Here is a 22,534-nt window from a genome sequence, read left to right as displayed (position 1 = left end):
TTAGGATTTTTGGTCGTCAAAAAATTAATTTAGGATAAATTATTACATGTGTAACATTCTGGTTATATGCTTATATAGTTTAATTTTCTTAGAATTAACATCCTTTTCATATATAAAGCAAATAACTTTCAATGTCTATAATTATTGATAATAGTATTACAACTTTAACATACGTAGTTTATGATTGATCAAATCCCTAATAGCTTATGTGTTTGATCGAATGTAACAATAATATATTTCACTTTTTGCATGCATGGTTTCTAGTTTTTCTTTATTTTATGTATCGCAAGATTATTATATAACTAGAATATCGAGTTAAATAGATAAACTAGTAATACACACACACACACACATATATATATATATATATATATATATATATATATAATATTTTGTCTTAATAAAAATGAAATTTCTTACATATTTCTACGTGTGAAAGTTATAGTAAACTATCTACTAGTTCAACTTAATCCTAAATGAAAGAACGAGCCACATGTTCACGAGTCAAAGAGCAAGTAAAGAGAGGGACTTTGAGTCCTTCAAACGCCCTATTGGTAGGGATCACAAATCGGTTGCTATATGGATGCTGGGTTGCAAACAATTTAAACCAAATGTCTGACAGGACCCATGGAAGTGTCCCATGAAAAAGGTTGCACAAAATTATATATCACACGTGGGAGTTTGTCACAAGTTCGCAAGAGTAAACAAGCAAATAAAGTAAATCAACTTCTCAACCGATAATAAATGAACGCAAATCTCCTATTCTCAGGAATAACAGCAGCAAACATCTTCTCAAGCTTCGAGAGCTCTTAAACTCCAAGTTCCAACCTCCTGAAAACAAAACAACAATAAATATAGATGATTACACGACATTAGTTTTAAATTAGAATCACTAGAAATTGAAATCAAACAATTATTGGAAAATCTCACCACATATATATTCCTATCACTTCAACTTGTAAAATCTATGTACCGTCAATCTCCACGTTAACATGATCCATATCTAACAAAAAATAAATAAATAAAGCATTCGCTCATTAGATGTAATTCTAAGATGAAAAAATATGGACTTACCCAACTCAAACTTTTCCGCATTCTCAATGCACTCTTCAACATTAATCGGCTCGAGAACCGCTCTCAACCAATCTTGAGTGCAAATCAAAGCTTCCACGACTCTAAGAGTCAAAGAACTTCGAAAGCCATCAAGCACATGACTAGATGTACTGAAGGTCGATTCTGAAGCAACGGTAGTTACAGGAATAAACAAAATATCCCGAGCCATCAAAGATAGGATTTTAAACTTTTGGCCGGCCGTTCTCCACCACACCAAAATGTCAAGATCATGAGCCTTTTTCAAGTTCAGCTTTAAGATATCAATCCAGCTCAAATAAGTTACCCTCAGACTCCTTTTTCTCCTCGTTAAGAAAGGCTTCATACGAAGGCTCTTGCACATAGAAATCTAAACCGCAATCTTCCCCTTCATTTCCCTCGTCGCAATGAGGATCGCAACTACTACCGGTATTAGTAGAACTCACAAGTTTTACCACCCAAACTTTTGTTACAAGATCAAGAGAAGATTTCTCATAAAATTTAAACAAATGTTCCAGGGCGAACTTCACCTTATTAAACATCTCATTAGCTATCGCACTATCATTATAAATGAATCTACAACAATACCTCACATAATTCATCTTTTTTTCTACGGTCCAACGTTGCCGCAATCAGCAGCATCTTATTTATTTTCTCAAACTCTCATAATATTTGTCAAACTTATTTTTCATTTTCGCACCCATAACTCTCACCCTAAGATCCGAAGCCTTTGCCGCTTCTTTTAGATAATTATACAAAGAAGCTATCCCCTCAAAATAATAATTTGAAGTGATATACAAAGTCACATACATCTTGTTGGTGGCATCATAAACTTCTTCAAAACTTGCAAAGAATAATGGCATTTTCCCAATCAACACTATTTGGAGTATCAGAGTTAAGCTTAGTTGAGAAAGAAATATCATCTTCATCCATCCTTTCAAAAGCTTTTCTTAGCTTTATGGCGGTGTCTAACATTAGGTAAGTGGAGTTCCACCTAGTAGAGACATCAAGACAAACCAAACCCTTATAAGTGATCCTTGCACTCTTAATGCAATCTTTAAATGTTTTAGCTCTTATAGGAGAATTTCTCACATATCTAACCACTTTATGAATACGTGTAATAGAATCATGTACCTTGGCCGAGCCGTCCCTCACAATCAAGTTTAATACATGAGCCGTGCACCTCATGTGTAAAATTTCACGATCTAAGATCAATAGCTTATCTCTTGAAAATTTTTCTTTCAAATAACCAATGGCAACATCATTCGAACTAGCATTATCCACAGTGATTGTAGACACTTTTTTCTCTATACCCCACTAGTAGATGCATTTCTCAACCATTTTCCCAATATCCCTGCCCTTGTGACTAGGCATCACCACAAAAATAAATAATTCTTTTATGCAATTTCCAGTTTTCATCAATAAATGTGTGGTGACACATAAATAGTTCAAATTCTGGCTCGTCCTCTCTTTTCGCTCCCCTCATTCCAATTTTCATTTGGTCGTGACATTCTCTCGGTCGGTATCGAAATCCCCAACATTGACAGTTCACATTGCAGATTAGGGATTTAGGGTTTTATTTTTTCTAGGGTTTTTAAGTTAGATTGACCAAACAAACAAACAACTTATAGATTTAGGGATTTAGCGAGTAGATTAGAGATTAAGTATTCGAACTTACTTGGAGGCAACCAAGAGCAAGGGCTAGAGGCGCGGCCATGTGGGAGTTGACAGTCAAGGACTCAAGGCCATGAGTCGAGGCCGGAGAGATGGAGAGTCGGAGACGGTGAGTTGAGTGTCGACCAAGAAGAGTGAGAGAGTGAGTGTGAGGCAAAAGCGAAAGAATGTGTTTCTCTGCTCAGCATGAGGCTGTGAGCGTCAAGCGAGTTAGGTTTAGTTTAGGGATTTAGGATTTTTCTTTTTAAAAAAATTAAAAATAAAATAAAATATATTATATTATATTATTATTATATTACCGATCCAGTCCAGGTGGATGGATGGACGATTCCACACCTGGAACCAAGAACCAGACCGGTACCCACTGGTTCCCAAAAACTGGAACTGGGAACTAGTTCCCTTAGGAACCACCGGTTCCGGTCCAACTCCGAGCGATCCCAGGCGGTCCAGGTGGTTCCCGGTTCTTTTGCACACACCTATTACCTGGATAGTAGCAGATCAAGATACAAAATAAAAAGAGATTTTCTCTTTTCAGGGCATACTTCTACTCTCGCCCTTCTCTCCGGTCGTGATCTAAGCTGCCTTCATCCGCTAAGAACGAGCAGCTTCACGTTGAACAAGGGATAGTATCCCAAACAAAGCAAGAGCATCTGGAGGCATAAGCCTAACCCTCCTCGTAACAAGGAATCGGTTGGTCAAAAAAGAAGTAAAAGAGCTCAAGAAAGAGGTATTAAGATTAATTTCTTTGAATTGCATAAGTTTTTATTTATCCTACTTTTAAAGAGTCTATAATCACACTAATTAACTATTTTTTCGTGGCTTTTTTAATTACGTAGACAATGTAATTTCGAATTACCAAATTATGTGTTCATGCCTCACAGATGGCTATCTTTATTTGCAACCATAGCATCTATAGTTTTCTGATTCCGGTTTTCATCTTTTCATTTATTTTTAACACCTTATAACAAAGCAAAGAAAACATTCGCAAGTCAAAAGTTGTCCTAAACACGGGGAAAAATAAACTTATGACCGCCACCATCAATACTTATGCTTTTTAAGATATAAATTTGTTAGCCTCTATAGTACTGAAAAGTTCTATTTCATTTTTTTTTAAGTAACTTTGGAAAGAAGAGATCTTAAATTAGCAGGTATCATTTATTTATCTTGTATTTTTTTTCATGTGGAGATTTTTAATTTGGTCATTAGTATATTAGCCAAAATTACACTCAAACATGTCTTTTAGTTTTATTTGTTTTGTGATATGCAAAATAGTTTTAAATTGTGGAGATCAATAATTGGATGGATTTGAGACTAACTTTTACAACAAAGTCACCCCCACTTCATGAGTTTTTAGATAGTACATAATCCGTGCAATACAGTTGTTACACAACCCACTTCCAACAATATTAACAGCATAATTATAGTTTGAAAATGAATAAATATTTCGAATTAAGGGTAATGTACGTGGGTCGTATAAAAATAAAATCACACAAGCTTAAATTACACAAAGCTAAGCTTGTGTATTCAAAAGTAATCACTTCTACTTCAATTGAAGTCCAGTATTCCTCCATCACAGTCTTGCAAGCATCTCTTTCAGAATCAAGCGCAGACAATTGAAGCACCTCTTCCCGCAATCGATCATCAAGAACGTGGAAGAAATTCAAACGTGATCCCCATGCTATGGAAGCACTCAATCTCAAATTGTCGACAAATTTCCCAATTACACCAGATCTGTATAGAAAATACATTCACAACAATTCAAATTATTCATACTTAGTCCGCCTTAATTCTACTTCTAAATTTAGCAGAGTGAAGCTCGAAAATACATTCACAACAATGTATTTCTTTTCTTTTTACTCCATGAATCGTTCCAACTTTTTGTATACATAAATAATGACATGGTAGATGCCCCATAAATCGTCACATCATTTAGTAAGAGTGCTCGATAAACTTTTGGTACATCTAGCCTTACTTTGAGAAGCGGTGCTGAAAAATTGAAAGATGTTCGTAAAGAAAGATAAGTAGTACTCAAACCAATATGATTTCAAGAGTATGAAATAAGTAAATCAACCTAAACCAAGGGTTAAGAAACATGAAACATGTAATATCCTCGTACCCAATTAAAAGAAAACCTAAATAAACTAAAGAGTATCCGACAAAAATAAACCAAAAGATCCTAACCAAAGTTTAAGAAACATGAAATATGTAAAACCCTTGTACCCAATTAAAAGAAAACCTAAATAAACTAAAGAGTATCCTACAAAAATAAACCAAAATACACTATGGAGAATCGCAAGTAGCTTCAATAGCAAGTCTATAAACATTCTGATGGCATCCCGTGGGTCCGAAAGTGTTCTCCGAAACATCAAGCGTACAGCTCTCTTGTCCAAGACATTGCTGCAAAAAACCGATTTATATCTTAGTTTGTGTCTTGGAAAAAATAATCCCAAAAATAACCTAAGCATTCAATAATAGTAATTAGGAAAAGGGTATTTTTATTTGTTCATTACCTTCTGAATGACGGAGAGCGTGTTGGGAGCTTCGCAGCTACCCCTCGCGTAAGACCCACAAGCACCCGTCGGCTCGCCGAAGCTGGCGAACCGGATTTCTGACATCACGCGCCTACCTTGACACGACAGCTCCAGCTTCTTCCCCTCGTCGGTAGTGGCACAGATCGTCCCGGCCGTGACAGTCTGGAACCTCACGTGGAGCGGCGTGCCGCCGAACTCCTCGAAAAGTACCAGCTTGTTGCCATCGTCTTCAAGGAAGGACCGTGGGATGTGATACCTACACAAGAGCAAAAATCATCATCCATAGTCTCAACAAAACCCTAAAAACAACATGTCTTATGACGAAAGAAATTCACAATAACAAGTGGATGTCTACTGTTTATTACCATCTTTGACTAGGTTGCCCGCAATTGGTCAAGCACTTGTTGGAATTGTAGGCTCCACGGTAATCGCAGGTTGTAGTGCAACCATCCTCACCAGCAACGTAGCTCGGCCAGAACCTGCCAATGTTGTGGCCATTGACCCAAGCAACGCCTTTGCCAAGCCCTTGCAAGTCCACGACCACAGGGTCACTGCCCAAAGGAGCCTTGAAGGTTGTCTGACGAAATTCCAAAAAAAAATACAGTAAATCAGCAAATTTAAGCAAATAAATCAAAGGGTCTGGGTAAAAACCATTCCTCTCTTTTTACCTTGTACCATATGAACAATCTGTTGGAAGGGAGATTGTAAGATTTCCATCCATGTTGGTGACGTGCGTTGTCCAATTGGAGTCCCTTTACTTCCATGCCGTTCAAGCCCACCTTGTACGTCCACGGGTTGGTCGACAAGTCCTTGGTCACCTCGTCGCTTTGGCCTTTGTTGCCGATCAGCTTCACCGGGCCGTGAATCCCGACCTTGGTCGTGTCAAAGTTGGCCCCATAATTCTGCTCGAAATATTATCAAGCAACTAAATTAATGAAAAACTAAAAAGCAAACTTCAATTTTTTTTTAAAGAAAGTTCTGTAATATAAATTTTTATACTTGCAAACCAACGGTGACACTGAGGAGCGAGATTGTGTTGGTTTTGCCAAGCTTCAGTTTGATGTCTTTCTCCATGATGAATTCCAAGTGATCACTTGAACCCCATTGAGACCCTAGACTCGGATAAAATTTAACCTCAACGTAAGTAATAAGAAGCAACCCTTGATACTAATCACTGTATTTTATAGTAATTGACATAATTAAATGGAGATTATATAGATAAGAGCTCGACTCACCGACGTGCTTCCCGTTAACAAAAGCATGAACGATGTGTCCGTTGGTGTGGACATGCAAGGTTATCTTCTTGCCCACGAGACTATCGTTCTTGCTCAAATCAAGACTGTATAACATTCATGAAGAGGCCATTAAAAACTGTGGTAATTCCATAACCAAAACAATCAAAAACACCATATAATACATCAGAACATTCATTGTATTTACCTAGTTAGATACCACAAGTAGTCGCTAGTGTCATTAGTGACGGTCTTTTGATCCAAAAGTTTGTTCACGGTCATCACACTTCCTTTAGCTAAGCCATCATGCAAGTGCTCGGGATGCTCGGGCCTCCAATCCCATGTCAATTCGTAGGGCTCCGTTTGATCGTCAGCTTCATTGGGCAGTTTCACCATTAGCGACTGTTGGGTATTAACCTACACAACATTTAGGGTTTCATCAGCACTAAAGTACACTTGAAGAGCTTTAGCAATGTACCGAATTCAAAATGTAAGAGTCCGATTTTCACCTTCGCCGTGTTGTAGACCTCGGTGTAGCAGTCAGGGAGGATGCTGACGGACCAAGCCGGGACTGTGTAATTGTTCCCCATGAGATTGACGGTGAAGTCTTGGTTTGAGTTGGCATTGCCCAGGAAGCAAATTTGCTTCCCGTCGTACATGTACACGGTGCCCTAATCGACCAACGTAAATATATATAATTATTATCGGGGACATCGAGGAGACTATGTTCGATTAATTTCAAATCTCAATTAATTAGCTAAATTACTCACCGACATCATGTTTCCGTAATCCACATCCCTCTTCACTCCGTGCGTAAGGATCTCCTCCATGGACATGATCAATTCGTGGAGCCGTTTCAGATGTCCCCATTTTGGTTGATTCAAGTTACCTATCGAACGCGATGAGTATTAGCAAAAAAATAAAACAAAAATTGCTTTTTTTTTGTTTATAGTAATGGAAATTGAAACTAAAAAAACAGGTAAATAAAAACCATATTCATCAAGTGGTGCATCATAGTCATATGATGTGGCGATATAGGGACCGCCGGCTGTTCTACCAAAGTTCGTTCCGCCATGGTACTACGAAGGGAAAAAAAATAATTGTCATAAGTACATTAAAATAATATAGTTGTAATAAGTATATTAATAGATTAATATATATACTTACCATATAATAGTTCTGAAGCGATCCACCATATTGGAAAAATCTGGCTACAGCAAAAGCAAGATCCTCGGCAGTCCTATGTGGATCCTTCATACCCCAATCCTTGAACCTAGTTAATTTTTCAAATTAAACCCGAATTAGAAAACTATATTTTGGACATTACAAAAAAATTTGGAAGAAAATAATTTTTCCCTTACCATCCAGACCAGTTCTCAGTCCACCATTTAGGACTCTTAGGATTATTAGGAGAAAATTGGTCGCAATACCATCCATTACATGTATTGATCTGCGCAAGTAAACGAAAACATGTTAATTCACTCAAAAATAATTCTTTTCTTTGGGAATTTCACATTATATTGATGAGTGATTACAATTAATCATACCAAAGGCGATGGGGCGTCGTTCTGTTGACACATGATCCATGGAACATCGACACCATAACTTAGGGCCAATTGCGCGCACCAATTCATGTATGACTTCCCGTTGTTGCCATAAGCCCATTCCACGTTTCCGTACTCATTCTCAATCTTGACCAAATCACAAAGTAAATCTCAAATCAATAAATCAAATTAAACCACTTAATTAGCACGCAATCGATTTAATTAGTAGTGAAAAAGGTTAGAAGAACCACTTAAATAAAACCCAAAAAACAAAAATTAACCAAGTATGAAAGTCGATTTACATACCTGAGCAACGATGATAGGGCCACCTTGGATAGCAAAAAGATTATGCCTTTTCATCATGTCTACTATCACCGTGACAAACGTTTTCATCTCATTCTAAATTACAATACAAAATAATAAAAAAATCCATCAGAAATTCAAATTAGAGATCTTTAAGTTAAAAAAAATTGAAGCTAAAAATGGCATAAAAATTATATTACCTGATAAACGGTGTTGTTTGTTCGCATCTCTATACCAGGCAAATTATGCAACCAGACGGGAAATCCTCTGAATATAAAAATTGGAAGTAAAAAATAATTATTATTATATGACTCATAAAAGGAAAAATAAGGCAATGCACGTTCATAAATACTAATGCAATTCCAAAAATTTTAACAATAATTACCCATAATTCCACTCCGCACATACATACGGGCCGATGCGAAGAATGGCGTAGAGCCCGGCGTCTTGAATGGTTTTGATAAACCGGACTAGATCCTTATTTCCCTCGAAGTCGTACTAAAAACAAAGAAAACACCCCACCACATAAACGAGAATTAAATTCACAATTTAGAGTAAAAATTTACGAGATAAAAAAAAAAGAGAGTAAAATTCACAACGAAATAAAGAGTAAATTAGTAAAACACAATAAGTTCTTCAAAAATTGTTGAAATACCTGACGGTACAGGGGCTCGTGGGCATTCCAGAAAACGTAAGTCTCAATGGCATTGAGGCCGCCTTCTTTTGCTTTTCTAATGAGATCACCCCACATCTAACAAAAAATTTGCAAAAATTAAAGATTCAATTAGGATCCAAATTCGCGAACTAATACACGATAAATTAGCATATAAACACGTCAAAAATTCGGCAAATTCACTTGAAAAAGACCAAAAGCTTTTACCTCAGGAGTGCTACGAGGGTAATGTATCGAACCGGAGATGATGATCTTGCTCCGACCATTGATCTTGATCCCCCTCTCGTCGTACGAGACGTCAAGAGGGATTGCAGAGGCGACGAGAAGGAAGCTCAGAACGCTTAGAACAGCAGCAAACCGCAAACCGAGGGTCGCCATGTCCGTCCGACCAGCACTACTTCTGCTCTAAACTCTGCTCGCAGAACTGCAATTGCAGACTGCGAAACTCGCAACGCAGCACTATATATATAACGAGAGCTCGTAAGAGCACTCGGAGAAGGAGGAAAAGGGTGTGACTTATCGAGTGTTTCGGGATTAAGACGAATTAAAATCTTTCTTATCTGATTGGATAGGGTCTCTCGATGCATGCTGTTTCTTGTTACGAAGTATTATCCATGTACGAAATTAATGATTAGTTAGTATCTTAATCGGACGATGTTCTGTCGTTTTTTTAATTTGGTTACCAAACCATTATGGACGAATGTCGAGACTTTATCTTAGTAAACGAAATTGCATCCTCAATTCGAAAGATAGAGTTCGAGAAAAACAAGATATTCTGGCTTAACTAGAACAAGGTCATCCTCGAGACGCGATAAAATTTGATTTTTTTTCTATTTATGTGTTTTTCATTATCTAAATTCTAAAAGGTGGTCTCTTAAGTTTTTTTGTCATGTCTTAATTTCTAACACGAGAGCTTTTTCCTTTATAGGTGGAAGACGTGATGTGGGAGGTGATGTTTCCTCTGATTAATTGGAGTATATGCATTGTCTTCTTTTTAATTTCTTGTTGACAGCTATTTAAATTCTTTATCTGTAATTACAGTTTTAGGAAAAGATGCTGCAATGGATAAGCAAGATCATGAACTACGAAGTTTGAAATCGTGTGGTTTGTTGTTGCGAGCCTCAGTGTCCATTTTATCTTATTTTCTAACAAAAAAGAAAATTGATTGGGCCTATTTCACTATGATTTAATTGGCTACATGTTCACCTTCGCAAGTACACAAAAAAAAAGGTAATACATTTTTAAAAATTCAGCAAATTTTTTTTGAAAAACCTCAATTGAACAAAATAATAACATGTCTAGGTCTGATGATGGGAATAAACTTGGGTTCGCAATAGTTTCAGTTAATCTATGTTTTTGGTCTGAAAATATTGATATGTTAACTATAGCATATACCATTCAAGCAAATCCGTATACTTTGAAAATAAATTTCCGGCACATACAAGTCTATGAATTTTTTTCTTTTATATCATAATCCGAATAAATTGGAAATTAAATAATATATGAGAATATATCAAGAAGATACATTATCTTTATCTATATTTTAAAATTTAATTTTGATAAGAAAGCAAAACTCAGAGAAAGGCAAATCAATAAGCTAATGATTATTTGGTCGAACGTGGGTCGGGCATGGCAATCACAAAAGCCAAGTGAAGTGACACATGCCGAGCACGAGAGCGAGCATTTTCTCAATTTTTCCTCTAAACATTTGTAATAGAATTACAGATATGAAAGCACAAGAGAAAAACTACCAAATCCTTGGACACAGATATTTCATAGGCGGATCTGTTGGAAACAATCTACTTATTATCTTTGGTAAGATTTCATATGGAAGTACGTTTGCGCAACGAAAATATTTAGGACACTAACAAGAACAAAGGATTAAGGGTGTGTTTGTTTCGGTGAAAGTGTTTTCCGGAAAAGTGTTTTCCGGACTTTTAGTTGTTTGGTTCTCTGAAAATGATTTGGTCAATGGAAAATAATTTTCGGTCAACACAAATATCATGTTTAATTTTCGGAAAGTGAATTCCTTGACATGAGAAGATGAAAACATTGTCCCCTCTTTATCGGGTTCTCTCTCACCTTTGGTCTTCTCGAGTCTCTCCCACCTTTCTGAGGTACGCTTGCTCTTCCTTAGCTCTTTCGCTCGCTCTTCTTCAGATCTTCTTCACCGATGCTCTTCTTCTTCGCCGTTGAAGGTCCAGTTCGTCTTCTTCGCCATTGAAGGTCCAACTCGTCTTCAACGACACTCAACACAGCTCCAGGTTCTCTCTCCCCTCTCTAATTTGAAAATAATCTCGGAAAATTTGATCAATGCTTTACATCATGGACTTGATGTTGATTCTCTGTGCTACGGTCGTTTGATTCTCGTTTTAGTTCATCTTCTGCAAGCAAAATTTTAGAAATCAGATCCTAGAGATTCCATTTATCTAAGCGCTTCACCTTTTTGCTCGATTTGTCGTTGATTTGCTCGAAATTTTCGGCGATATATGCTTTTATGAAAACACATATCAAAGGTAATCTATCAAGATGAGTCGAGTTGGTTGTTGTTTCCTGGTTTGATGAGTATTCCACTTTTATCATTGGTTAGGGTTCTGTTCTTGAGATATGTGCTTTTATGTGTAACATATCATACCCTGTTAGGCAAAGTGATGGGTTTACATGTTCCTTCAGGAGTTGGTTCTGCTCTTGCTAAAATTGCAATCCAGTTTTTAACTTTCTTAGGGCTGGATCTCTTTTGTGAGGTTGTTCTTTTTTCTTTTGTTTGTTAAAATGTCCAAAGGTAAAGAAAATCATTGATTATAAATTTTGTTGCAACACCTCGTTGAAATCATTCATAAGCCTTGTTGTTTAGAATCTATCATCGTGCACATGTGCTACTGCTGTTGCATTGAGTCTAGCTCTCTTGAGCAGTAAACTCTGTAGAAAAAGACTCTCCTTTTTGTATTCAATGAATATTTTTTCTGTACATTTACAATGCTTAATCCTGTTATATATATAGGACATATGACAACCCTAATTAGGAGATATACAATAGGAAGGATTCTATACTAGGAAGAAATCTATATAATAAAAATGCCTAACGAATAGGCTAAAATAGCTCACGACCACACTCCCCCTCAAGTAGGTGCAAAGATATCTTTGATACCCAACTTGATAAGTGAGCAATGAAATTCTCTACTTGACAGAGCCTTTGTCAATATATCAGCTAACTGGTCTTCAGACTTGACAAATGGTAACTGGATCACTTTTGCCTCCAAATTCTCTTTGATGAAATGTCTGTCAATCTCCACATGTTTGGTTTTATCATGATGAACTGGATTATGAGCAATGTTTATGGCTGCTTTATTATCACAAAACAATTTGATTTCCAAACCTGGTGGATACCCGAGCTCAGTTAGCAGCTTCCGAAGCCATAGAAGTTCGCATAACCCCTTTGCTACACCTCTGAATTCAGCTTCTGCACTAGACCGAGCTACAACCTTTTGTTTTGGCAAAAGGACACCAGAAGTGCCATAACTTGTGTACGGAGGTCACTTTGGTGCCATAACTTTTTTTTGGATCACTTTGGTGCCAAGTCGGAGAAAAATAGATCACTTTAGTGAGTCCAGCCAAAAATTGACCTGGCATTTACATTTAAAAAAAATGGTGACCTGGCATTTATATTTTAAAAAAAATGATATGCCTTGTACACATGGAAATTAGGTGGCTTTTTAAAAAAAATTAAATTTAAATTATATTCAAATAAGGAAAAAAAAAAGGGAAGCAGCAGCAGGCGAGGGCTTGCCACTGCCCCACCGCCGCCAGCCGGGCGAGGGCTTCCGTCGCTCGACTCAAGCGAGGGTTGCCCTCGCCAAATCGGGCGAGGCGACCCTCGCCGGCGTCGGGCGAGGAAGCCCTCGCCGGGCGGCGACGGTCGCCCTCGCTTCGAGTCGGGCATGGGCGACCTCGCCCGCCCGTGCGAGGGCTTCCTCGCCGATGCTTGGCGAGGGAAGCCCTCGCCCGAGAGGGTCGCCCTCGCACCGAGAGGGTCGCCACCGCCGGCCGGGCGAAGGCCGCCTCGCCGGATCTGGCGAGGGCGACCCTCGCCGGCGTCGGGCGAGGGAAGCCCTCGCCTAGGCGGGCGAGGGTCGCCCTCGCCTGAGTCGGGCGAGGGTCGCCCTCGCCGGTTCAGGCGAGGGTTGCCCTCGCCGGAGAAGAAAGAAAAAAAAACAGAAAAAGGAAAAAGACGAAAATGCCCTTGGGTTAAAGTGTTGTGAGGTAAATGTATCACAATGAGTATAATTTGGGGTTTTTAGTATCACAAAAAAAAGTTTAGAGTAAACTTGTCACAAATGGCATAGTTTTGGGTTTTTCGTGTCAAAAAAAAGTTCAGGGTAAATTATCACAAGTATCATAATTTGAGATTTTTGGTGGTATTTTCCTTTTTTTTGTTTTTTTAATTATTTTAATATAATTTAAATTTTACTTTTCTAAAAAAGTACAAGTTAGGGAACTAAACGGCGTCGTTTTTGGTTGTTAATGCTGACTGGACCTCTCCGGCGAGCCATGTCAGTGCCACGTAGGATTTCCGGCAAGCCATGTCAATATTGGCACTAAAGTGATCATTTTTCAAAAAAGTTAGCACCAAAGTGATCCAAAAAAAAGTTATGGCACAAAGTGACCTCCGTACACAAGTTATGACACTAATAATGTCCTTTTGCCCTTTTGTTTCTTACTTCTCCATGTAACAAGGTTGCCTCCCACAAATGTAAGATACCCTGATGTAGACCTCATGTCTGTTACACTTCTAGCCCAATCTGCATCTGTGTAACCTTCTATTTCAAGGTGGCCATTCTTTGCAAATAGCAACCCCTTTCTTGGGGCTGACTTCAAATATCGAATGATGCGCCACACAGCACTCATATGATCCTCACTAGGTGCATGCATGAACTGACTCACCACACTTACTGCATGAGCAATATCAGGACGTGTATGTGATAAGTAAATCAATCGACCTACTAACCTTTGGTATTTCTCTTTATTAGTAGGCGTCTGATCAGGGTACTCTCCAAGCTTACAGTTTTGTACCATAGGAGTGTCTGCAGGCTTGCAATCTAGCATGCCAACTTCGGTCAAAAGATCAAGAACATACCTCTGCTGAGACAAGTAAATCCCTTCCTTCGACCTAGCAACCTCGATTCCCAGGAAATATTTCAGACCTCCCAAGTTCTTCATCTCAAACTCCCTAGATAATAATTCCTGCAGTCTCATAATCTCCGCACTATCATTGCCTGTAATAATCATGTCGTCTACATATATGATAAGAGCTGTCATTCTTCCTTGAGCACCTTTTAAGAACAAAGTATGATCTGTGTTACTTTGGGAGTATCCATACCCTTTCATAGCTGAGCTAAAGCGACTAAACCATGCACGAGATGACTGCTTCAACCCATACAATGATCTTTCCAGCTTTCAAACCATGTTCGGCTTATCTGCGCATCTGTATCCAGGTGGAAGCTCCATATAGATCTCCTCCTCTAAATCTCCATGAAGAAATGCATTCTTCACATCAAATTGATGCAAAGGCCAGTCCAAGTTTGCTGCCAGAGATAACAACACTCTTATAGTGTCTAACTTTGCAACCGGAGAGAATGTTTCCTGATAATCCACCCCATAAGTCTGTGTATACCCTTTAGCTACCAATCGCGCCTTATACCTCTCAATAGTGCCGTCTGCCTTATGTTTGACTGTGAACACCCACCTACATCCAACCGGCTTTTTACCCTTTGGTAGTTCCACAAGTTTCCAAGTTCAATTTTTCTCCAACGCCTCCATCTCTGCCTCCATCGCTTGAAGCCATTTCGGATCCTTCATGGCTTCTTCAACCCTGTTTGGAACTTGAACCGAGGAAATCGTAAACACGAAGGCTTGTAGTGGTGTGGATAGCCTCTTGGCAGACACATAGTCTGCAATTGGGTATCGAGACCAGCGGTCCTCTACATCTGGAGAATATCGATTTGGTGGTTTACCCCTATTATGCCTATCGGGTAGCTTATAACCAATAAGCACATCAGTATCTTCAAAAGAATCAAGTACAGTAGAAGTACTTACCTCAGGTACATTCTCAGGAGCTTGGAGTGGTACTGAAGAGGGCGAAGAAGATGAAGACAAGGAAGGCTGTTGTAGCTGTTGCAGCTGTGCATCTGTTGACACCTATTCGGACCCATGCAGTAATTCAGTGTTGTCTGGTCGTGCAGCCTCAGAATCATGCGGCAGTAGCTCAAAATCTTCAGCCTCAGCAGCCTCAGAATCATGTGGTCGTGCGCACCCATCCGTCGCTCCTGCAATTCCTACCTCCCACCAATGTCTGGTTCTATAACTAGTCTCCCCCTGAACAAGACACTGGGGGGAAGGAAAATAGGACTCCGTCTCAATAAATGTTACATCCATGGTGACATACGTGCGCTTCCCGGCAAGATCATAACACCGATACCCTTTCTGAGAAGGGCCATAACCAAGAAACACACATTTGACTGCACAAGGGTCAAGTTTGGTCCGCTGATTTTTGTGAAGATGGACATAAGCAACACACCCAAACACCTTAGGAGGCAATGTAAGAACCGAAGGAAGAGACACATGGACAGCAAGTGCTTGCATTGGCGTGCGATAGCTCAGAATGCGGGAAGGCATGCGATTCAACAAATAAGCAGCTGTGACTACGGCAGAATCCCAAAAACGATGGGGAACATGGCTACCCTCCAAGAGTGCTCGAGTGGTTTCAAGAAGATGGCGATTCTTGCGCTCAGCAACACCATTATGCTGAGGAGTCTGAGGGCAAGAAGTTTCATGTATCAAACCATGTTCTTGAAAATAAGCTGCAAGAGGTTTACTTAAGTATTCGCCACCATTATCAGACCTGAGAACCTGAAGTTTGGCCCCAAACTGAGTCTGAATCATACGGTGGAAAGTACGAAAGATAGCTTCAGCCTCATTCTTATGTTTCATCAAATATAGCCAAGTCATACGTATGCAATCATCAACAAAGATGATAAACCATCGAAACCCAGATACAGTAGTAATAGGAGACGCACCCCATACATCAAAATGAATTAAGGAAAAATGAGTAGAACTTATATTCAAACTAGGAGGAAAACAAGTGCGATGGCTCTTTGCCAAAATACATGTATCACACTGAAAACTAGAGTTCGATAGACCATGAAATAACTTGGGAAACAAATACCGTAAATACCCAAAGGATGGGTGACCTAACCGACAGTGCCATAACCAAAGTTCCTTCTCTTGAGCTAACTGTCCACGAGAATGATAGGTCCATCCAGAAGTAATTTCATCCACGAAATACAGCCCCTCCCTCTTAGTACCACGCCCAATAATCTCCTTCGTGAGAATGTCCTGAAACAGGCAAAAATCAGGGTACATAAGCACAACACAGTTCAACTCACTAGTAAGCTGTCCAACTGATAACAGACGATTAGACAATGAAGGAACAAGCAAGGTATGAGATAGAGAGAGAAGGCGTGACAGACACACGCCCAGCAGCCATCACAGGAAAGCTATGTCCATTAGCATTGTAAATATGATCTCGACGTGGTGTAGTAGATGTAAGAAGGTCACCAGATTCCGGAGTCATATGATCTGTAGCGCCAGAATTAATTATCCACCCATGATGACCATCACCATGTCCATTAGCAAAGACAAACCCACAATTACCTTCAAGAGATTCGGCATTAGCATATTTAGGCTCCATGGGAATTAATGACAAGCCGCTAGTCACTAAGGAGGCTTGCCCTCCATTCCGCCCCGATTCAGGCTCCATGGGAATTAATGACAAGCCGCTAGTCACTAAGGTGGCTTGCCCTCCATTCCGCCCCTTTTGAGAGCCTAGTTTCTTCTTCTTGGTCTGAAAATCATCCCACCAGTCTGGATAACCATGCAGTTTAAAACAAGATGCTGCTGTATGTTTAGGATTCCCACAGTGAGAGCATCCCTCGGACTAAATTGGCATACCAGGTTTAGGGCGAGGTCCCCGGGCAGAAAGTACTAACTGATCACCCTTGCCCCGCTGTGACACCATGGCTGAACCAAAGGTGACCTCGACAGGAATGGAGAGCATGACAGATTGGCGCATATCCTCTCGCCTAACTCGAGCATAAGCTTGCTCAATAGTTGGAAATGGATCCATCTTCATAACATCAGCACGAACATTATCCAGGCGGTCATCGAGACCATCCAAAAAAGTATAAACTCGATCTTCATGGACAATGGCATTGTACCTCAGAATATCGGCCGGACATTGCATAGGATTAGGATGGCGGAAATCAATCTCACGCCAGAGCCCTTGAAGATCATTGTAATATTTCTCGATGGGTCCACCGCCTTGCTTCAATCGAGAAACCTACCTCTTAACATCATAGATTTGGGAGGTGTCAGATCCATCAAAAAAGGTCGTTGTCACAGCATCCCATACGGCTCTGGCAGTAGGAAACCCAATAAAGTTTGGTATCAAGGCTGGGTCTATAGAATTGATAAGCCAACCTTTCACCGTAGAATCATCGATCTTCCATTGTCTAAAAAACGGATCAGTAGGAGGGGGCTCAGGAGAATCACCATTCAAATAGCCCAGTTTGTCTTTGCCTGAGACATACATCTCAACAACCTGGGATCATACGCCATAATTTTTGCCATCAAGCTTGATAGCAATCGGTGTAACAGGAGGTTCAACGCACAGCGGCGCGGCCTGCTGGGTCAAGAGCTGCTTCATCGCAGTGGTCAGGTCTGCCAGAATGGCAGTAGCAGAGGCACTAGCATCCGCTTGGTCAGTTGCAACAATCGGATGTTCGTCGGCCATGAGATCAGCTTCGCAAACTGAATTGCGATGAAGAAGATCGGGTAAGACGCACGTCGAACGGTGCAATAGAGAAGAAATCGAGCCCAAAAAAAAAATTTCTCAGCCCGCTCGCCGGCAAGCGGGACCGCCGTAGCCAATGATTGACGTACAGTACCCCAAGGATCAAACCCTAGGGCTCTGATACCATGTAGAAAAGGACTCTCCTTTTTGTATTCAATGAATATTTTTTCTGTACATTTACAATGCTCAATCCTGTTATATATATAGGACATATGACAACCCTAATTAGGAGATATACAATAGGAAGGATTCTATACTAGGAAGAAATCTATATAATAAAAATGCCTAACAAATAGGCTAAAATAGCTCACGACCACAAACTCAGCGGAATCAAGTTTTGAATCCTGATAAGTCTAGCCCTCCTGAGCCTTTAAACATGTTTGTTAAAATGTCTAGTTAAGCTGCACTTGTCTTTACTTTTTGATGATATTTTTTGTATTTTATTTGAATGCTTGCTATTGGGTTTACCTTTGAGATAAAACCTCTATCTTTACTAGCTCTGAGATTAAGAAATGAACCGTTTTGATCTTTTGATACTCAAGTTGATGTGGTCTTAGCATGTTGTATTTTACATAACTTCATTATGGGAGTTGACCCCCTTGATCCTTTTATGCAAGAACTAAACATAGAGGTCGAATCTCAAAGTCAAGAAAGAAGACATCAACAAACACAAAGAGAGGAGAGGAAGGAAAACAGAGAGTGGGCAGCAAAAAGAGATGGTATCGCACGTGCAATGTGGGATGACTATAGTAGGCATAGAATGAATGTTTAATACTTCTATCTTCTTAGAAGTTGTCTGTTGTTTTTAATGTGACATGAAGTATAGATTACTGCTTTGTGATTGAAGTAGTTCTTGTTAATTCGAACTTGATTTACCACTCTACATCATTGTGATGTTTCCCTTGTCTCAATAGTAAAATGACGGTCTATTTTTGTGTTATTCTTTGTTTGTCACTATTTCTTGTGTTGGATATATCCAATAATGTAGCAATGGGCAAAACTTGAGAAGGGAAGACCAAGCATTTCAACAGAAGAGAAAGTGGATATTGACAAGCATCTGACTTGAATGTTTGTTCTGGATGGTATCTGAACATTATACTTGTTCTTTGATTACTTCTTGTAGTAGCTATCCAAGCAGCTCTTTGTGGCACAATTTTTTCCTAATATTTCATTGGGAAGATAGAGACACTAGTACTAAACTCAACTATGAAATGTTTAGCTCATGTACTGCATGGGATATTGTGAGGAAAAAATGTAATAGAGACCTCTTGTTTTCTATCTGATTGTCTTTTGAAACTACACTTGCTATAGTAGCCTAAGAGACACGAACCTGCTTGGCAGCTTGGGTTGCTCGGCGAAACAAGAAATGTCCTCTGCGGCGTCCGCGGGCGGTTCAGGATAACTCGTGGAGAGCTATGCGGAAGGCGCATCTCTCTTAAGAGTGCCGAAGGTATTGAAGTGATCGATGCATCGTGTTGACTTGCTCTTGTAACTGGGAAATCACGTCCATTTTCGATTTCCTATTGCAGAGTTTCTAATGCATAAGTAGCTCATAGAATTCCGCAAAGAGGAGTGCTAGAGATAGTTGCGTGTCGCAAAGAGCGAAATGCGCATAGAAAATTAGGGACGCCCACGACAGCGAGGTAACAAAGGAGAGACATTAATGATGAAAGATCTTATAAGAGGGGCTAGAGACGGAGAGAGAGAGTCACTAGCAATCTGATGGGGCGCAATGGCAAGTGGTGAGGACGATGGAGATCGACGAGGATTTAGAAGAACACGTGTAGGAATTCGGGTTTCCTTTTCATTTTGCGGGTTTAAATTCTAGATTTACTAGATTTATCGAGAAAATCGGTTTATTAAGTAACATGGACTCAATAAATTAATTTGAAAGAGGCACACTAGTGTAATTGGTTAGTTCAAATGTTATTGATGATATTGAAATCATTTTCCAAATGTGATCCAAACATTGGAAAGTGTTTTCGGTCACATATCACCAAACAAAGGAAAAGAAACCATTTTCCTAGAAAATGATTTTCTGGAAATCATTTTCCATAATCATGGAGTTTTCCCCCAAACAAACACATCATAAATTCATATAATAAATCCTCCAATAAATCTCACATAAGAGGCACATCTCAATAGCTGGCGTGTCATGGTGCATCTTTATCATTTTATCATTTTTTGGAGCACATTTGGAGACTTTTGAAATATATATAATCATGTCAATTACAATTTCGCCAGTGCCGGCGAGGGCGAGCCTCAATAGTGGCCGACGAGGAGCTCTCGGTTGCCGCGACCGGCCAAGGGAGAAGGAAAGCAAAAAATAAAAAAAAATAAAAAGGGAAAAAGATTAAAAAAAATTTTTGAAAATTGCCACGTCAGCATCGGTCGGACGGCCGGCGTCCATATCAGCACCTGTAGCCAAAATTAGCCGGATAGATTTGAATTGGTACAAATGCAAAAGATTTAGGACTAAATTATAATAATTACAATAAATTTAGGACTGTTTTAGTAATTTTCCTTATTTGGAGACTTTCGAAATATATATAATCATGTCAATTACAATTTGAGAAAGGCCAATACAATATATCTTGTTATATAATCGAAAAAATATTTAGGGCAGAGTACTTTAGAGCCTTTGCCCCCACCTTCGTAGATAATTTTCATCGTCACTTGCATGCAAAACTACGTGTGTCCCTCCTCCGCCGCGCGCCCTCCACGTGTCGCTCCGTTGCGCAGAGAAGACACGTGGCAGCTGTTTGCTCCTCCCCCAGCTCCACCTGTCATTCCAATCTCGACTTTCTCTCGTATAAAATGCCCCCTATCTACCGATTCAGCAATACCTTAAACTCTGAAGAGAGGAACCAAACACACGTGATCAGCTCAAAAGAAAAGAGAAAAATGGCGTCGAGGCAAGCTAAGGAAGAGAGGGCCGAGGCGACGGCGAGGATTGCGGCCTCCGACCTCAGGGACGTGAACCGCGACCGGGAGAGGGACCGAGAGTACGAAGCGGCCGGAGAGAGAGCGGCCACGTTTGACACGACGGACCAGCCGCAGCAGCAGAGGCCTGGCGTGATCGGGTCGGTCCTGAGGGTGGTCCAGGACACGTACGAGCACGCGAAGGAGGCGGTCGTCGGGAAGAGCCACGACGCCACCGAGACTGCCCGTGAAGGCGCGGAATACACGGCTGACAGGTCCCGCGAGGGCTACGACGCCACCACGGGCAAGGCCAAGGAGTACAGGGACTACACGACCGAGAAGGCAAAGGAAACCACCGACTCGGCGGCCCAGAAGGTGAAGGTGAAGACGGGGGAGGCGGCTGAGAAGGCGAAGGAGACGAAGGAGTCGACCAAGGGCAAGCTCGGGGAGTACAAGGACTACGCAGCTGAGAAGGCGAGAGAGACAAAGGACTCAACGCTGGGGAAGGCAGCTGAGTACAAGCACTACACTGCCCAAAAGACCGAGGAGGCGAAGAAGGCCAGCGAGTACAAGGAATACACGGCGCAGAAGGCCGGGGAAGCCAAAGAGAAGACAAAGGAGAAGGCAGGCGAGTACAAGGACTACGCGGCACAGAAGGCCGAGGAGGCGAAGGAGAAGGCGAGGGAGACCAAGGACGCAGCATTAGGGAAGGCAGGGGAATGCAAAGACTACGCGGCTGAGAAGGCGAAAGAGACCAAGGACTGCACAGCGGAGAAGGCGAAGGAAGGGAAGGGCACGACGGTGGGGAAGCTGGGCGAGCTGAAGGACTCTGCCGCGGACGCGGCGAGGTGGGCCATGGACATGCTGTCTGGCAAGGAGGAGGAGACCAAGGAGAAAACGTATGAGAGCCTTGTTTGGATTGTTTTACATATTTGCGTTGAAAATGTGCTCCAACTTTGGATCGTTCAAATATTCTTGGCGCTCCATGTGTTACAAATTCGGTAATGGTTTTATATGTATGTTTTAATGTGGTTAGGGGCAAAGAGGAGAGAGGAGGGATTTTGGGCGCGATAGGGAGCGTCATGGGGGCAATCAAAGAGAAGCTGACACAGCCAAGCGACAAGAAAAATGAGTCGCGCATGGCCGGCAGGGATGAAGGCGAGGGGCAGGACCAGAGGGCCGAGGCCGAGAAGGTGGTGGAGGTCTATGTCGAGGACACCCCGCCGGGGGCCAAAGCCTCCACGCTGACGGCAGCCGATCAGATGAGCGGCCAGACTTTCAAGGACGTTGGGCGCATCGACTACGAAGGGGTAGTGCGCGTCACCACGGACCGCCATGGCAAGATGTGAGGCGTGCCTCGATGAGGCAAAGGCTCGGATGGCTAAGATGACACGTTATTGGCTGTGACGCAATGCTGTGCTCGTTACCCTTTTCTTTGTCGCATTTCCTTTTGGTTTCATCTCGGATTTTGCTGGTTTTGTTGTATGTAACGTGATCATACATGAAAATAATCTTACCAAGTATATTTCTGTGTGTGATGGACAATGGCGACTAGTACTCAGCTAGGGAAGTCTAATCCGAACACCATTCGAACAATACACCCCCTGTACCATTCACGCGACAACTGAGCAAGCTCCGGGAGTCTTATTTCAAGGCAG

At 40.8% G+C, this 22,534-nt stretch overlaps 2 protein-coding genes across 2 annotated transcripts; one reads left to right on the top strand and one right to left on the bottom strand.

The window, feature by feature from the left end:
* Positions 1 to 5,043: 5,043 nt before the first annotated feature.
* Positions 5,044 to 16,770, bottom strand: LOC130135145 (beta-galactosidase 15-like). The gene is made up of 19 exons (XM_056303573.1): positions 16,381 to 16,770; positions 9,254 to 9,354; positions 9,029 to 9,124; positions 8,759 to 8,871; positions 8,574 to 8,640; positions 8,377 to 8,469; positions 8,074 to 8,217; positions 7,888 to 7,976; positions 7,694 to 7,799; positions 7,518 to 7,605; positions 7,297 to 7,415; positions 7,036 to 7,197; positions 6,735 to 6,943; positions 6,530 to 6,633; positions 6,294 to 6,406; positions 5,963 to 6,196; positions 5,660 to 5,871; positions 5,274 to 5,550; positions 5,044 to 5,160 (listed from the first exon to the last, which is right to left on the bottom strand). The coding sequence occupies exons 1-19, from the start codon at positions 16,463 to 16,465 to the stop codon at positions 5,044 to 5,046; spliced, it is 2,529 nt and encodes an 842-aa protein (XP_056159548.1). The 5' UTR covers positions 16,466 to 16,770.
* Positions 16,771 to 20,835: 4,065 nt separating this feature from the next.
* LOC115675258 (late embryogenesis abundant protein At3g53040-like) lies at positions 20,836 to 22,278 on the top strand. Its single transcript, XM_030597858.2, has 2 exons — positions 20,836 to 21,775; positions 21,913 to 22,278. The coding sequence occupies exons 1-2, from the start codon at positions 20,859 to 20,861 to the stop codon at positions 22,223 to 22,225; spliced, it is 1,230 nt and encodes a 409-aa protein (XP_030453718.1). The 5' UTR covers positions 20,836 to 20,858; the 3' UTR covers positions 22,226 to 22,278.
* The last annotated feature ends 256 nt before the right edge of the window (positions 22,279 to 22,534 follow it).

Source organism: Syzygium oleosum, unplaced genomic scaffold, assembly GCF_021117445.2.
Source record: "Syzygium oleosum isolate NSW1041296 unplaced genomic scaffold, Sole_v2.1 Sole_v2.28, whole genome shotgun sequence".
Classification (NCBI taxonomy): domain Eukaryota; kingdom Viridiplantae; phylum Streptophyta; class Magnoliopsida; order Myrtales; family Myrtaceae; genus Syzygium; species Syzygium oleosum.
Note: the sequence above shows the minus strand (reverse complement) of the source record. Positions and strands in the feature narration are given on the sequence as shown.

Bases quoted from the DNA above. Each gene is read 5' to 3' on its own strand.
- LOC130135145 (XM_056303573.1), bottom strand. From the start codon at position 16,465: ATGTACCCTGATTTTTGCCTGTTTCAGGACATTCTCACGAAGGAGATT. The intron at 9,125-9,253 runs GTAAAAGCTTTT...ATTTTTTGTTAG, and splicing joins ACCCTCGTAGCACTCCTGAG to ATGTGGGGTGATCTCATTAG. The intron at 6,197-6,293 runs GTATAAAAATTT...TATTTCGAGCAG, and splicing joins GTGTCACCGTTGGTTTGCAA to AATTATGGGGCCAACTTTGA.
- LOC115675258 (XM_030597858.2), top strand. From the start codon at position 20,859: ATGGCGTCGAGGCAAGCTAAGGAAGAGAGGGCCGAGGCGACGGCGAGG. The intron at 21,776-21,912 runs GTATGAGAGCCT...TAATGTGGTTAG, and splicing joins GAGGAGACCAAGGAGAAAAC to GGGCAAAGAGGAGAGAGGAG.